The sequence below is a fragment of the Myxocyprinus asiaticus genome, chromosome 16, assembly GCF_019703515.2.
Source record: "Myxocyprinus asiaticus isolate MX2 ecotype Aquarium Trade chromosome 16, UBuf_Myxa_2, whole genome shotgun sequence".
Taxonomy (NCBI): domain Eukaryota; kingdom Metazoa; phylum Chordata; class Actinopteri; order Cypriniformes; family Catostomidae; genus Myxocyprinus; species Myxocyprinus asiaticus.
The window spans coordinates 30,006,135-30,023,494 of NC_059359.1; the positions used below are offsets into that span (position 1 = coordinate 30,006,135).

General features: G+C 37.8%; 1 protein-coding gene across 1 annotated transcript; it reads right to left on the minus strand.

Moving 5' to 3' along the window:
- Positions 1-8,043: 8,043 nt before the first annotated feature.
- On the minus strand, positions 8,044-16,016 carry dscc1 (DNA replication and sister chromatid cohesion 1). Its single transcript, XM_051720040.1, has 9 exons — positions 15,735-16,016; positions 15,435-15,603; positions 15,197-15,331; positions 14,901-14,991; positions 14,572-14,710; positions 14,395-14,447; positions 14,136-14,293; positions 9,388-9,536; positions 8,044-8,246 (listed from the first exon to the last, which is right to left on the minus strand). The coding sequence occupies exons 1-9, from the start codon at positions 15,902-15,904 to the stop codon at positions 8,135-8,137; spliced, it is 1,176 nt and encodes a 391-aa protein (XP_051576000.1). The 5' UTR covers positions 15,905-16,016; the 3' UTR covers positions 8,044-8,134.
- Between the last annotated feature and the right edge of the window lie 1,344 nt (positions 16,017-17,360).

A 17,360-nucleotide genomic window follows, 5' to 3' on the forward strand; every position in this document is an offset into this window, starting at 1 on the left:
GGCCCCAAATTTTTGCAGGTGGTATAGCTGCCCATTCGTCTTGGCAAAATGCCTCCAGGTCATGCAAAGTCTTTGGTCGTCTTGCATGAACCGCACGTTTGAGATCTCCCCAGACGGGGCGTCCAAGGGACGTTTCTTTTTTTGCTGAGTTTATTTGGAATTTTTGGAGGGCTCTCAGGGTGGGGCAGTGGAGAGAGTAGTATAGTTTTAAATGTGTATGATTATATATATATATATATATATATATATATATATATATATATATATATATATATATATATATATATATATATATACATATTTTTTTTTTTTTTTTTTGGTGTTTGTTTGCTTTTTTGTGTATATACTCATGTGTAGGGCTTTACTGGTTGTTTAGATCAGTGTTACTATCAGAAATAATTGATAATTATTTCTTTAGTTATTAATTAATTGAATCTAACTCATTAAAACCTCATATGGGGCTCCAGTAAATGTAGTGTGCTACGTTTAGGGGCAAGTTTGGTTATTAGCAATAATTAATAATTATCAAAGATAATTATTAATTATTAAAATCAATAGAACATTGATGAAAATCAATGTTAGCTTTTTTAATCCTTTAAATCAACAATTATCAAAGATAATCACCAATCATTAACATCTATGATACATTAAAATTAACACTAGCTTAAGATTTAATATTATTCAGAAGTAATGTTGAAGTGATTAGGTTCGTGAAAGGAGAATTTTAAACCAGTAAGATAATGGAACAGAATGTTTATTTAAATTCTTTATTGTAGCTTACTCAGTAATTTAATAAATGTAATAAAAATGATCATATTATGTGCTCTTACAGTATGTAATATGTTTAAACCCAGAGAGGACAAATGTATTTTTCATTTGCAGTCTTTATTTAATAAGCAGAAGCATATAGGAAGCACTGTGTTTGTGTCAAATTACTTTCATTTCAATAATTGTAAGATACAAATTAAAAATGCAAAGCTTAATACCATAGATGCATCTAAATTCTGGATGTGTCTACAGTTTACTTTAAAGCCAGGGAAACAGCTCCTCAGTAGGAGTAAAGCTTGTATTTGCCCTGATGTTCGATTTACTGCAGTCTGGTTTTTTTATTATCTGGTTTGGCTTTTTTTCTATTTGCCTGAAAATGAACGGGTAGACATTTGTTTTCAATTCTATCACAGCCAAGAATAACATTTTTTTTCTCTTTATAGACTTTTAATATCTTATTGTTGATCTTAACTGTGAAGAAAGTGAAAGGCTCTTTACTGATACAGAGGTTGTCCTGATATATCTTTCCTCCAGATGAACACACAGCAATCACTCTACTAGCTTCACTGTAGGGAAAGAAGGACTGAATTGTCCTGTTCCAGGTCTTGATTTCTGTAATAAACTCCTGCCATTTGCTTGAGTCTAGATCCTTTGGGTGTCGCTGCGTAGGTGTCGACTAAGGAAAGTTTTATGAGCATGCTTGTTAGTCGCATTAGTGCAGGGCTTAGATGGGTACAGCTTGTCCAGCTCACTCAGAGAAGTATGCAGGGTGAGACTTAAGATGACAATGAATGACAGCATGTTTCGGATCTGTTTGTAGAAAAAAAAAAACAATTTGAAATGCAAATTTGTTTATGTTACAAACTAATGACAGATTCCAACATCATAAACAAGTTCAACTTTATGCATTCAGATGCAATACAAAGTCTGTTTATTAATTGACTACTATGACAGTTAAACAATTAACAGTGAAGAAAGCTGTCACAATGTTTGTTCCCAAAAAATAGTTATAATTTTAACAACTACAAACAGATAAAGCAACAGACAGGACAATTAGAAAATGCACATCACCATATTGTGAGAAGTCCTTGTGTCCAGTCAAATGCAGACAGATCTGTGGCAGTGCTTTGTTCTTTATGTGGATATGTATGTCTTCTTTTATACTATAGGTTGGTGTGCTGTGAGAAGGAAGTGGCTAACCACTTTCCAAGCCTTATAGCTTGCTTGTTTTCATCATTCAAAATTCCATTTAAAATAACACCTTGTGGCTTTGGGGTCCACAAATCCACATTGAAACATATTTAACAGTAACAAATGTTAAACATGTCACATTACACTTCTCCAATTACAAGAAGAGAGAGAGAGAGAGAGTAAAGACATCAATTTTTTTGTCTCTTTGTACCAGTTCTTTGAAGTATGCAGGAGCAGGGTTGATCTTGAATTGAGGCTTCAGTTACAAATTGGAATTATATTCTGGAATTTAGAAGCACAGAAAAAAACTGAGCATGATTGTGATTGACATTTTAGAGGAAATCTTGTAGAAAAAAACAAAACAACAACAGCATAATATAGCATGATATTGTCGTCATGTGTAAAATATATTAGATGTGTGCGAAGTCTCAGAGGTGTCAATTTTCAAGAGCATTTATGATAATTCTCTGCATCACTGAATTGCTTATAGAGGAAAAGAAACGGTAAATGGATGTAAAGAATGAATTGTTTAGCCAGAGACTTACCTTACAGGAAAAAAAACAAACCTTTTAAGATACATAAAGATTGCATCTCAGTTAACTGGACCAGATTTTTTAAAAAAAAGAGCGTTTTCAGCATGATCTGAGCTAAAGTAGCAGAATTTATAATACCATTGTTGTGAGATCTTACTGCTAATTTGAAATATGTTCTTTGATTTGAATCTTTACCAACCATTTTGGAGATTTCTGCCTTTTCCCATTCAAGCTAGGATCTGTAATTTTATGCCACTTGCATCAACAGAAAATAGCTGCCCGGGTTCAAGAGATACACTGCTGTGGCCATCAACAGAGCCGACTGAACTGAGGAGATCATTTCAACTCACAACTTTAAAGCAAAAATGTATAGCAAACATGATTACATGTTTGTTATTAACTCATTTCATTATAGTAATTGTATCGCTAAGAATATGTTTGTATTTATGATGGTTTTGTGTCATAATTTCATTTAATCATCTAATCTGTCAAATCTAACACAACAGTCAGATGGCTTTCTGTCACCACTTACTGCACATGCGCTGACATTTATGTAAACAAGAGGATTGGTCTATAGACCTTATTCTCAGTAGCGCCATGTTTAATTTTAAATGGGAATGAAACGAAGCTGTGAGGGATAGACTTACAATCTCTTCAATGTCACACATGGTATAAAGCTGTAAAAAGCTCTTAGATCCCATCTGATTTTTCACAACTCATGTTATCTGGAGTTTTTTGTCTACTGAATGATCTTGAAAAGGTATTTTCCAATGTTTTGTCTGCGGAACGATCAAAAAACACTAAAAACTGCAGTACAGCCCATTGAAGAGATTGAACGTATATCCCTCACAGCCTCGTTGTCATTTTCGTCAATAATCAAAGATGGCGCCGCTGTGAATAAGGTCTAGCATGTGCTGAATAACATTTACATATTTTTTCTTGGCAGATACCTTTAACAAATACTTTAACAGGTAGTTAAATGGCAGTTCATTTAAAAATGAAAATTCTGTCATCACTGCTCACCCTTGAGTCTGTATGAATTTTTCTCTGGCTACCACCCTTGGAGTTCGCTAGCTCGAATCTCAGGGCATGCTGAATGACTCCAGCCAGGTCTCCTAAGCAACCAAATTGGCCCGGTTGCTAGGGAGGGTAGAGTCACATGGGGTAAAACTCCTCGTGGTCGCTATAATGTGGTTCATTCTTGGTGGGGTGCGTGGTGAGTTGAGCATAGATGGCGTGAAGCCACGAATGTCTCCATGGCAACGCGCTCAACAAGCTACGTGATAAGATGCACGGGTTGACGGTCTCAGACATGGAGGCAACTGGGATTCGTCCTCTGCCATCCAGACTGAGGCAAATCACTACGTGACCACGAGGACTTAAAAGCACATTGGGAATTGGGCATTCCAAATTGGGAGAAAAACAAAAACAAAAAAAAGTGCCACGATTTGAAATGCGTCAAAAGACACTCCAACCTTGTGTGCTTGCAAATTGCAACGCTGACAGCTTTGTCGATTATAAAGGGGAGCGATAATGTTAGCGCATTTCTCGCTTACAGAGACACAAAATAACAACATTTGCATTTCTGTTTAACGGGTTTATGAAGGTTTTTACATGTGTAACATCGTAAGTAATTCCTTGCGCACGCTCACACTAAACTCAACCATCAGCTGCTAAATGCTGGATGAGAGAGAGAAAGAGATGATGATTTTGACTCGCGCAGATTTTGCTGTTTTAAGCGTCTCCTCTATTCACGCCCCAAAATGTAAGACCTCAGTAAACATAATTTAAGACTTCTTGTAATTTATTTATGATATTTAAGACTTTTTATAGCCTGAAATTTTAAAAAGTAAATTTAAGGCTTTTTAAGGACCCGCAGATACCCTGCTCTAACAAGGACAGAAAGAGATATGGAAGACCCAGATGTACAACTAAACATAAGTTTAAGTACGTCAGAGTCTCTAGTTTGAGAAATAGATGCCTCACATGTCCTCAGCTGACAGCTTCATTGAATTCTACCCACTCAACACCAGTTTCATTTACAACAGTAAAAAGAAGACTCAAGGCTGCAGGCCTTATGGGAATAATTGCAAAGAAAAAGCCACTTTTGAAACAGAAAAACAAAAAGAAAAGGTTAGAGTGGGCAAAGAAGCACAGACATTGGACAACAGATAATTGTAAAAGAGTGTTATGGATCTTAACCCCATTGAGCTTTTGTGGGATCAGCTAGACTGTAAGGTGTGTGAGAAGTGCTCGACAAGACAGCCACATCTATAGCAAGTGCTACAGGAAGCGTGGGGTGAAATGTCACCCGAGTATCTTGACAAACTGACAGCTAGAATGTCAAGGATCTGCAAAGCTGTCATGTAGAGGATTTTTTTGGTGAGAACTCTTTGAAGTAGTTTAAGAAGTTCTGAATTTTTTTTTTTCAAATTGTAATTGTAATTTTTCATGTGATCAGTTGAATGCCACTTTGGTGAATAAAAGTACCAATTTCTTTCCATAAGTGCAAAATCTGTACATTATTCCAAATATTTGTCCACCAGTGTATATATATATATATATATATATATATATATATATATATATATATATATATATATATAAAATTTGAGGGGGCGGTCTACAGGTCTCCCCCCGCTGCTCAGAATCCTGTAGGAAGCACTACACTCTTATTTATTTTAAATTGGTGTTCCATGTACAGCTTTAGAAACATCTCTCCAATTAGTAGTACTGAATTTTCAATGTCTAATTAATCTATATTAATCATATCGAGAATCGAATCGAGATCTTGTGAATCGAAATCGAATCAGGTCATCTGTGCTGATACCCAGCCCTAATCCAAATGCTCTTGTAAAAAGGAGGCACTGGGAGGCGCCGAGTCCTTGCTTTGGGAGGAAAGCCGCCTCGTCGAGGGAGCTCTGGCATGTAAAATGGTGTGGAGCACTGGCTGCAACAACCCTTGATTGTCTGACAAGCCTGATTCAAGGGCCAGACATTGAGTCTCCACAGCAATAGCTGGGGATGCCAGATCATGCCTCGAGCCTGTGAGAGCAGATCTCTCCTCAAGGAAATTCTTCACGGAGGGGCCACTCTGGCACAACCAACAGTACGGTTTTTCCTGTCTTCCCGCGCCTAGCATAACACTTGTTGTAGCAAGTACACATGAGGGAATGCATACTTGCTGAGGGCGCCATGTCTTAACCAACTGTTTGTGTAGCTCCGGAGAAAACGGTACCAGGTGGCAGGGACTCCTTTTTCTATCCCCTTTTTCTCCTAATTTCTTCCTAATAATGTCCAATTCCCACTACTTAGTAGGTCCTCATGGTGGCACGATTATTCACCTCAATCCGGCTGGTGGAGGACAAGTCTCAGTTGCCTCCGCTTCTGAGACCAGCAATCCGTGCATCTTATCACGTGGCTCATTGTGCATGACACCGCGGAGACTCCACATGTGGAGGCTCATGCTACTCTCCGCGATCCACGCACAACTTACCACGCGCCCCATTGAGAGCGAGAACCACTAATCGCGACCACGAGGAGGTTACCCCATGTGTCTCTACCCTCCCTAGCAACCGGGCCAATGTGGTTTCTTAGGAGACCTAGCTGGAGTAACTCAGCATGCCCTGGATTCAAACTTGTGACTCCAGGGGTGGAGCTATATGGTGTTTTACTGTATTTTACTCTTGGGATTTAAATGTTACCATGATGCATTGAAATAGCAATGTAAGCGTAGTACAATATTTTTTAATTAAACAATAATAATAATAAAAAAAGAGAGTGGCACTCAGTGCTAAAGGGATGCTGCGGCCCCTGGACTTTCCAAAGTTGAGTCCCACTGATTTAGTGCATTCACAGAAAACATATAGGCAAAATGTTTGAACATTGAAGACAAACAAGTATTATGTCCCATAAAGCATTTAGAATTGTTTATCGCAGGTTGCTCAGATGTGAAAACATGTGGTTTCAAGTCATTTACCTCACTCACTCTCAACCGACGATTTTTCCATACCTCATTCAGTGAAAAGCCACAGAGAAAATTAGAATGGTAAAATTAGAATTAGTTAGAATGGTAACGGTGGTAATTTTTTGCACTTATACACTCACGAACTCACACCAATAAAACAAATGCTTATGCATGATAAAGAGGGGAAAAAATACATCTTCAAAAGGATACTGCCAACACACAAGTGCATTTTTGAAGAAATGACAATGTTTGACCCATACCAGCAGCGTTTCTGATTATAAAGTTATAAAATGGTTATCAGGAGTGAGCTTTTGATAAGTGTTACAAGCTTGATCGTCATGAAATCTTACTTACATGATGCTGGTGTTATCTAATGCAGTCTTGTAGAATCATTTCAGGTAGTGACAGCCAACACAAGCTCTGCTCATTTTTAAACATAATTATTTAGTGGAAGGAGAGGACGATGAGCCTGAATGTTGTTTTGCACAACAGAGGATGGTTTGATCACTCGGTTTTGGCTTGGTCACACTTAATAATATAGTCAGAAAAAGTAATTATGCACAACCATTGAATAGCGATATCTCTTTGTTCAAACAACAGCCAAAACATTTAAGTGTTTAGTACTTTCCTCACAAAAAGCACACACTTCCAAAATGTTAACTCACCATCTTCACCAACAGCCAGGTACAGCATCCCACATTTTTTCCTTTGTTAATTAACCTTATAAAACGTCGAGGGCAATAGAACACTTTAATACATCTGTATTTTAATACAAGACTGAGTTAAGTTCTGAATTTACCAACCACATGTGCTGTCGCATCCATTTGTTTGCATTTGACAACACATTGGGTTGTATATGTGTATTGATGTTAACCCTTTAGATCTGCTCTCAATGAAATAGTATATAAAAGGGCAGTTTTATTTTAAGGCAATGACTTGTAGTAAACTGCAGTTTTAAATTATAAAACTGTATGTCTGCTTAAGCTAAATAATAAAAATAATTAAATTTTATTTGTGTTTTTTTTCTCTACTAACTGTAATTCAAATAAAAACACAAAAGACTACAAATATATGCTTAATCTGTGCAATATCTATCTACTTTCGACTCATCCTCATGATGTCCATAAACAGTGCACTTTCACTTTAATTCAGCGTGAGCAGCATCAAAAATAGACTCAACGGGGAAATTCATGCTGCACTGCTGCTCACACGCTGCCTCTGCCATGCCCTGATGCGCTGGCAGCGCTGCTTCTTCTGATGTAAACAGACTCATCTGTTAACATGGATGCCGAAAAAAAATTTAATAAAATTTTTAGACATTTTATTCTAGGAAACTTTGGGACTTGAGACAACTTTGAAAGAATTACCATATTTTTTTCAGTGAATCATATTTGGAAGTGGCATTTTTCCCCCAAAAAATTAATAATAAAACACTTTATTCATCATGAAATCCCAGATGTACCTATATTTAAAAAATATATATTTTTATGAAGGGACAGCGAAAACAATGTCACAGCAACTGCCCAAATACATCAAGAGATATTAAGGCCTCTTGTGTCCTATATAACAATCCACGCATAACAATTATATTTAACGTATGTTTATTGTATTGAGGAAAAAAAAAACAGCATGCAAAAGGCAACAATCAATGTTTTTTCAATGACTTATTTTGATCTCAAGGTGCCACTGGTCTTCTTGAATTGTAGACCTTTATACCATTTTGCATAGACGAGCGGGCATGTTTGGTCAGGAGAGCTCCAGTAGTCTGCATTTCTCCACACAGATCTCTGTTAAATAAAAACAATTTGTGGTTGTGTCTGTAAATATAATGTTATCTGAATGAGCTTCTTCAAAACAAAGTGCTTTCAAATCAGGATAACTGGTTCTTTTCAGGTGTTGGATAATGATAAGGGTTGGATTCTAGACCTACAGTACATCTCGATTTATTAACATTGTGCATCTTGTTTAATCAAGATTATGACTCATTCTCATAATCTAGTGAGTCCTTCTCTTTATACTCTCTATTGGAAATGTTATGGAATAGTTTACAAAAGCCATCATTGTGTTTGCATCTCTGTGGGAAATAACTGATGGCCTGGGCCAAACTGTTTTTGCTGTAACAGACTTTACACATTCAACACAGCTGCCAGAATGACACACATGGTTAATTTCATATTGTAATTTTTTAACCATTCTGTCATTTATATTTAATGCTTTTAGAATTTCACAAATTTTAGAAAATATGTGAAGATATGCAGCATGTCTTTTCTAAATTTTCTAGTTAAACCTATAGGTAACATAACAAAACATGTGCAATTAGAAGACATTTCTGGCATAAATAGATTTGTCTTGTTTTGTATTATTTTAGTCCTGTCTAAGTTTTGGCACATCTTAGTCTTTAGTCAATTCTTTGAATATATTAAAATCGTGACCCCTGGATTGTTTTTAATTAAACCTAATGTTTAGACATGGCCTTTGGTGGGAGAAGCTCTACTATACATTTACATTTATGCATTTGGCAGACACTTTTATCCAAAGCGACTTACAGTGCACTTATTACAGGGACAATACCCCCGGAGCAAACTGGCGTTAAGTGTCTTGCTCAAGGACACAATGGTGGTGGCTGTGGGGATCGAACCAGCAACCTTCTGATTACCAGTTATGTGCCACCACCATTCACACAACACACAACAGGTCACTAACTGGTTTGGGTCATTTCTATTATCCTTTACCTTAACGGAGCATATATTTGCACAGGCCAGATAAATCAAGCTTTTCCAATCTCTCAGTGTAAACAAACCTTTTTTCCATTTACAGGGTAAGAATGACAGCTGCGGGAACAATTATGTCAATATTTTTTTATACACAGTGTTAATTGCTTTAATTTACTGGTAGCTATATTGTGCCGTGTACTGTGAATATACTTACTGTATATATGGTTCAATGTCATCTTGTGTCCATTTCTCTTTCATGCTGAAGAGACTGTTAAATCGTTCCAGTGTGTCCTCAGGCAGATCTTCTACACATAGCAGTGAGATGGTCTGTGGTTTAGAGCTCCGGTCCAGCAGAGCTAAACCCTGAATGACAAAAAAATCATCTTATATAAACATATTCCTGACATGTATAAAAATTCTCACAAAAAGAGGGTACCACAAAAACTCTAATAATAATAATAATAATAATAAGTTACATTTATGAAGCACTTTTCTCACACTCATTTATATAGCACTTATACTGTAGATGTGCCTTCTTACAGCATAAGGAGTTTTTCCACTGTAGGAACTTTTCCAAGTTTATGGACCTATTTCAGGTTCACGTTGTTTTTCCACCTGATTAACTAGTTCCACGTCAAACTAAAACCTGAACCAAACCAGGAACCCTTTAAGTATCTGCTCCTAAGGTAGTACTTTTCTAGCAAAGTGGAACTATTTGCATGGAGTCAGAACAGCAAACGCTTCTCATTGGTCAAGAAATATGTGTCATTAGCAATCAGATAGCCGATACAGGCCATTTAATAAGATAGTCCAGATAGTAACCTTCCTTAAAATGTTCTGTTGAGTTGTTCCTATTGTAAGCTTTTAAAATCGAAATGGATAGATGGACACACGCTGCTGTGCAGGATCTGCAGAGTAATTATGTAGAAGGAAAAAATGCAGCTTGAGTTTGAAACGTCGACCAGAAACAAGGTGTACACATAATCTGATTGCCTCATGAAGTTAGGCTTTGATGACATTAAACTATGTACACTCACTGAACACTTTATTAGGAACTCTACGGTCCTAATAAAGTGCTCAAAGTGTCTTCTGCTGTTGTAGCACATCCGCCACCAGGTTCGACGTGTTGTGCATGCTGACACCCGTTTCATTTTGCAAGCTTGAGCAAGACATGAGCAGAGCATCATCGCAACTACAGCTGCAGACTCACGAGGGCTTTCACACTGGATGCGTTTTACAGCGTCACAGCACCAGCTCTATACAGAAAAATAAAGTAATTTCTATGTTACTATGTTGAATACTTCCTGTAATAATGATCATAACTTATAAAATGGTTATCAGGAGTGGGAGACTGACACACTGGCAACCAAACGTTTGGAATAATGTACAGATTTTGCTGTTTCAGAAGGAAATTGGTAGGGAATTGGTACTTTAATTCACCAAAGTGGCATTCAACTGATCACAAAGTATAGTCAGGACATTACTGATATAACAAACAGCACCATCACTATTTGAAAAAAGTGAACTTTTTTATCAAATCTAGACAGGCCTCATTTCCAGCAGCCATCACTCCAACACCTTATCCTTGAATAATCATGCTAAATTGCTAATTTGGTTCTAGAAAATCACTTGCCATTATATCAAACACAGTTGAAAGCTATTTGGTTAGTTAAATGAAGCTTAACATTGTCTTCGTGTTTGTTTTTGAGTTGCCACAGTATGCAATAGACCGGCATGTCTTAAGGTCAATATTAGGTCAAAGATGGCAAAAAAAAAAAAAAAAAAAAACTTTCTCTAGAAACTCATCAGTCAATCATTGTTTTGAGGAATGAAGGCTATACAATGCTTGAAATTTCCAAAAAAAAACAGAATATTTCATACAAAGGTGTACATCTGGCTCTAATAAGGATAGAAAGAGATATGGAAGGTCCAGATGTACAACTAAACAAGAGGATAAGTATATCAGAGTCTCTAGTTTGAGAAATAGATGCCGCACATGTCCTCAGCTGACAGCTTCATTGAATTCTACCTGTTCAACACCAGTTTCATGTACAACAGTAAAGAGAAGACTCAGGGGTGCAGGCCTTATGGGAAGAATTGCAAAATTAAAGCCACTTTTGAAACAGAAAATAAAACAAACAAAAAAAGGTTAGACTGGGCAAAGAAACACAGATATTGGACAACAGATAATTGTAAAAGAGTGTTATGGATCTTAAACCCATTGAGATTTTGTGGGATCAGCTAGACTGTAAGGTGCGTGAGAAGTGCCCGACAAGACAGCCACAACTATGGCAAGTGCTACAGGAAGCGTGGGGTGAAATGTCACCTGAGTATCTGGACAAACTTACAGCTAGAATGCCAATGATCTGCAAAGCTGTCATTGCTACACATGGAGGATTTTTTGATGAGAACACTTTGAAGTAGTTTAAGAAGTTCTGAAAAAAAAAATCAAATTGTAATAGTAATTTTTCACATTTTTAATGTCCTGACTATACATTGTGATCAGTTGAATGCCACTTTGGTGAATAAAAGTACCAATTTCTTTCCATAAGAGCAAAATCTGTACATTATTCCAAACTTTTGGCCACTAGTCTATTACAAACTTGATCGTCATCAAATCTTATTTTACATGATGTTGACTGTGACAAGAAGGAGGGCGTGGCCAGGCCGTGAGGAAGCACGCCCGGCGCCGAGTTGCCTAATCAGCAGGAGGGAGATAAGGGAAGAGCCGGGGTCACCAGAGAGAGGGAGAGAGAGACACATGCGGCTGCTCTGTGTGTTTATGTTGCTGTGTTTTCAGTTTGATGTTCTGTTAAAGTCTTGTAGAATGTGGATCCGGCTCCCGCTTCCTCCTTTCCCAGACGAACTGAGATCCTTCACACTGGTGCCAAAACCCAGGAAAGGAGGAAGGGCACGCTGTCCGGGTGAACTCACTGCTGCTGTCTGCCAGGAGGAGGAGGACCCTTTGATGTCCGCCAGGGGACGGAGGAGTCGCTGCCATCAGTCTGGAGCCAGAGGACCCACAACTGGAGGTGGAGGAACCGCTGCCGTCTGCCAGGGGACGGAGCGGCCGAGGACCGGGTGGGTGGCATGCCCGCGAGAGCCGAAGAAGAGCGTTTTCTTTTCTCTCTCTCCTCCTCCCTCCCCTCGTCTCTCTCAGATTCTCAGGAGGCGGGGAGGACTATTGGGTGGCGGAATGGCCAGAAGGGCAGCATCTCCCCTCCAGTGATGGGGGGAGTAAGTCAGTACGGATGGTGTCCCGGCCTGAATCGGGCGGTAGAGGAGTGTGATGAGGAGGAGTTATTGAGGGCAGAGTTGCCTAATCAGTGGGAGGGAGATAAGGGAAGAGCTGGGGACGCCAGAGAGAGGGAGAGAGAGACACACGTGGATGAACTGAGATCCTTCACACTGATGTAACCTAATAAAGTCTTGAAGAATTATTACATTTAGTGGCAGCGAACACATTAAGTTCTGATCCTTACAAACATAATTCAGAGGAGAAACTAGTTTTGTACACGAGAAGGAGGGGATGAGCCGTATGTTTGTACAACAGGACGCAATCACTCATTTGGATCAATCACTCGCTTTATAGTCAGAAATACGTGTATAATTTAATTTTGTTTTTGTGTCATTTTACATCTGACAAGTGTTTCTCTTTTTTTTGTTCTATGTGCTTTAATTCATATAAAACACATACTAGACTAAAAATATATGCTTATTCTGTGCAATCTGTACTTTTTTTAGTTACCGTAGCCTTTCTGTCAGCTCGAACCAGTCAGATCAGTTTTTGGCACAATTCTGAGTAAACTCTAGAGACTGTGGTGTGTGAAAATTCCAGGAGATCAGCAGTTACAGAAATACTCAAAACAGCCCGTCTGGCACCAACAATCATGCCACGGTTGAAATTAGGGCTGGGTATCAGCACAGATGCCTCAATTCGATTCAGTATCGGTTAATTAGACATTGAAAATTCAGTACTACTAATTGGAGAGATGTTTCTAAAGCTGTACATGAAACACCAATTTAAAAGTAAATAAGTGTGCAGTGTTTTCCACAGGATTCTAAGCAGCGGGGGGCAGACCTGTAGACTGCCCCCTCAAATTTTATAATATATATATATATATATATATATATATATATATATATATATATATATATATAAAAAACAAAATAAAAACAAAAAACAATTAATCGAAAATATATATTTTTTGCCCAGCCCTAGTCGAAATGACTGAGATCACATATTTTTCCCCATTCTGATGGTTGATGTGAACATTAACTGAAGCTCCTGACCCATATCTGCATGATTTTATGCACTGCTGCCACACAATTGGCAGATTAGACAATCGCATGAATATGTAGGTGTACAGGTGTTCCTAATAAAGTGCTCAGTGAGTGAAGTATGTACTATGTATTTTTGTATTATGTATATACAGTAGTTCGCTCGTTCTGCTGTTCAGTGCTTTAAATGTTTTGCTTTCCTTTTTGCACCGCGTACCTCATTTGCACAGTTATTTGCACCTTTTATTTGTATTATACTATTAAATATGTTTTCATTTTACCTCAAGGCTATAAGTGATGTCCCCATCACCATTCTGGGGTATTAGTTCTGACAGACCACAGTGTGAGCACCTCCTGCTGGTCTCACTATCATCTTAGTTTTCCCATAGGGTCTTCCATCCAGGTACTGACCAGGCTCAACTTTGCTTAACTGTGGTGGAAAACCAGGCAAGATACGTAGCTGCTGGCTTTACACTGATTCACTGTTTAGTGAATTAAAAAGAAATCTTTCTATCGTTCCACACTGTCCTCGGATGTTCTACAGGTGTTCATTCCAGCATGATAATACTATTCAGCTATGTTTTTTTATGTGTGTTGCTGTGTTTGGTATCTGAATTATGCCAATCTTGCACTAACCAATGTGGTTATTGCTCTCAGTGGGTATAAAACTGGGGTCCTCACCCTGAGCTGATCCAGTCTAGTGCTCATTCCCTCAGGAACACTCTGCTGCCACACCTCCTGGAACTCTGACAGGTTGAACTTCACAGCATTTTGCAGTAGCAGCTGAGCTGTGGCTCTACATACTTTGTCCTCATCCAATGCATACATCACCTGACCATCTAATGGAAATGCATTTATACAAACATGTGTCAAGAGAAAAGATACCAGGTCTGTGCATTCATTAATGTACAATGTACAGAGAGTATAAAAAGATACTGACCTTCATTACTGTAGCGTCTTCCATAACAGTTGAGACAGTGTTCTATCATGGCTCTGTTCACAGAACAAAAATCCAAAGGTCCAGGGTTGTTTTAGAATTTTTAAACAGATAATGAATCTGATCTGCTATGTTTTCCAGCCATGTGACTATTCCCTCTCTAATCTCTTATTAACTCACTTTGGTTCAAGTGATCCCAGCTCATCTAGACAGACACTGAGAAGAACTTTGCTGAAAGACCAAGACTCTGAGTCCACCAGCTGGGTCACATGACCCAGGAGCTTCATCTCATAATCAAAATCCAGGATCCTCCAAAATCCTGGGAAAGACATGACTGGGTTAATCAATTAATTTCAATTAAATGAAAATACAAATAGCAAGATCACAGCAACAGTCTTCTTTCATATGCAAAAGAATATGTGGTTCTTGGTATCTAATCCAAATATTCTGATTCAAACACAGTTTATAAGAGAAAGAAAACGATCCGATCAGGTACTAGCTCAGCTCACCGTCAACTTCACATGCATGAATATTTTGAAGATGTGCCTCAACTTCTTCTTTACTTGCTTGGATTCTTTCAAGAAGGTCATCCATTGTGTACTAACAAATGAAATGAGAATAAAAAAGATTGATGTCACTTTTGGGCGAGATCAATAATCTCAATGCAATAAAGGTTTTAAGAGTACAGACACCAACTATGTATTGCTATTGAAATGGAATAGGAAATGTATTCCTGATCTTACATATTTTGTGATTACATGCAACAAACAATGTCTCGATAATGTTTTGGATAGCAGTGGCGTACCTTCTGCCCTGGCTTCTCCTCTTGCATGCCGACCGGTGGACCATCATATGGATTCTCCATCAGCAACTTCTTCAGTTTCTTTAACTTTGGTCTCTGCCTTCTCAATTCCCAATAACAGTTAGAAAAACCCCAAATCTGAAAAATAGAAGTTAATTGTCAATGCACTAATGTATTAAACTAAAATGTCCTTCTTAACAGCCACTATGACCACATTTTCAGATATTACAGATTCAACCACCTGTGCATGCATGAGTTCGGAAGATGCTGGCTTGTCAGGCATCTGTTCTGGAGTTTTGCACCCTGGAACAAACAGCAGCAGATTCGACGTGTCCGCAAATTTCAAGTCGTATGTCTTGTCTTCACTACATAGAACTGCATGCTCATCTTTGTCACCTCTGATTACAAGACTAATGACAAGAAACATAGATATGATCACACGTGAACATTTCCAAAACTGCAATACATTTCTGTCTAAATTCACATTATTATAAGTATCTTTCGTTAAAGAAAGAGCAGTAATTACACAAATAACAGCTACCTTTTGCCTGCTTCAATGTGTTTACAGAGAGTATCATCCAGCTCCATTAGACAGTAATCACCGGAGGAAACATTATCCCCGAAAGAGAGGCAGAAAGTGATGGGCTGCAGGTCCTCTTCTTTTAGTTTAGCGATTTGCAGTGTAGCTTGAACCTCTTCGAAAGTCCTCATATTGTGTTTACCTGTAATTTGACACTTTGGTCTTTAATGTTTTATCAACTAAATCGACTGAACATAAAGGCTCGTGATGTTGTTGTCAGCGCTCAACTTTCCCGCGTTACTTTGCCGGAAAATACCGATGATTGACAGTAGTAGGAGCCAATGAACGTTTCTTTTAAGCTAGCGCTTCACAGTGGTATGTGTACTAACGTCCTCAATCCACTAGATGGCGCTAGATAATATGATTTCATTTACGGTCATCGTTCAAGAGGGTCCTCGCTGCAGACTACAGCGCGATGACGTAGTGGATCTAATCCTCTGCGTTGTGGATTTTGGTGACGTAGTGGATGTTTTGGTTTTTTATGCGTTACGCTGAGTACATTATTACTTAGTATTAAAGTATTACACTGAGTCATAACCATGGATTTCGTAAATTACTTTTCCGTGTTTTTCCTCTTCACCCACAGAAAAGAAAATTAAGCAATATACTCCTCACTATCATGTGCTCCTCATTTTAACATCTCCTGTGCTGTACATAAATGCCATGGGGTGAATTATTTGTATTTGTATATTAACATCTAGTGGTCAGACATACTTGGAAGTATGCAAAAGTGAAAAAAGAGTTGTGTAGCACAGAACCGCTCTGAATACACTGTAATAATGCTTATACACAATACAGACAGGACAGAGCAGCGTGCATAGACTTTGAAGCGAACAGCTTGATTTATCTATTAATTTAATTAAATCGTCGTAAACCTTTGCGATTAAATAATCGCATAATGTCATACCGCTATTTTATTTTAATTAATTGTGCAGCCCTAATATATAAATGTGTGTGTGTGTGTGTGTGTGTGTGTATGAATATATACTGTATTAATAACCGTTAAGTACACTATAGTAATAAAACAAAACATTAAAATGTGAATACCATGCATTAAAACATCCACTACTTCACTAAAATCCAATACACATGGGATTAGATCCACTACCTCATCGCGCTACAGTCTGGAGCGAGGAGTTGGCCTACTTGGAGAGTTCTGTTATCTTATTTTCTAATTACACGCATACCATTATAATACATAGGGAATATTAATGGGAAAAAAATTTTTTTAATTAAAAGTTAAAAAACTTGGCAAATTGGCTAAGGATGTCTACGTTTATTTATTTATTTAATTAATTAATTTATTTATTTGCATTTTATAATATCTTAACTATATTGCAACAATTTCTGATTTATTCTGCTTGAAGAAAATAAGCAGTGTACATTTTAGAGTTACAATTTTAGTACATGCCTATTTTACAAATTAATCTCTATTGCCTTTCCCAACAGTCGAAATGGGCCCACTTTGCACATCCATTGCAACAAATCCATTCCTTCCCACTAATGTCAAACAATTTCTTGCAATGTTACAGGAGTTTAGGAAGATGCCATCATAGTTCCTTCTGCCAGCTAATGTTTTGGGATAAA

What these genes read in the sequence shown, in the direction of transcription:
- dscc1 (XM_051720040.1), bottom strand. Translation starts at nt 15,904, where the DNA reads ATGAGGACTTTCGAAGAGGTTCAAGCTACACTGCAAATCGCTAAACTA. An exon ending in AGGAGAAGCCAGGGCAGAAG is followed by an intron (nt 14,992 to 15,196) that starts GTACGCCACTGC and finishes TTCATTTGTTAG; the next exon opens with TACACAATGGATGACCTTCT. An exon ending in CTAGACTGGATCAGCTCAGG is followed by an intron (nt 9,537 to 14,135) that starts GTGAGGACCCCA and finishes TTTGTCATTCAG; the next exon opens with GGTTTAGCTCTGCTGGACCG.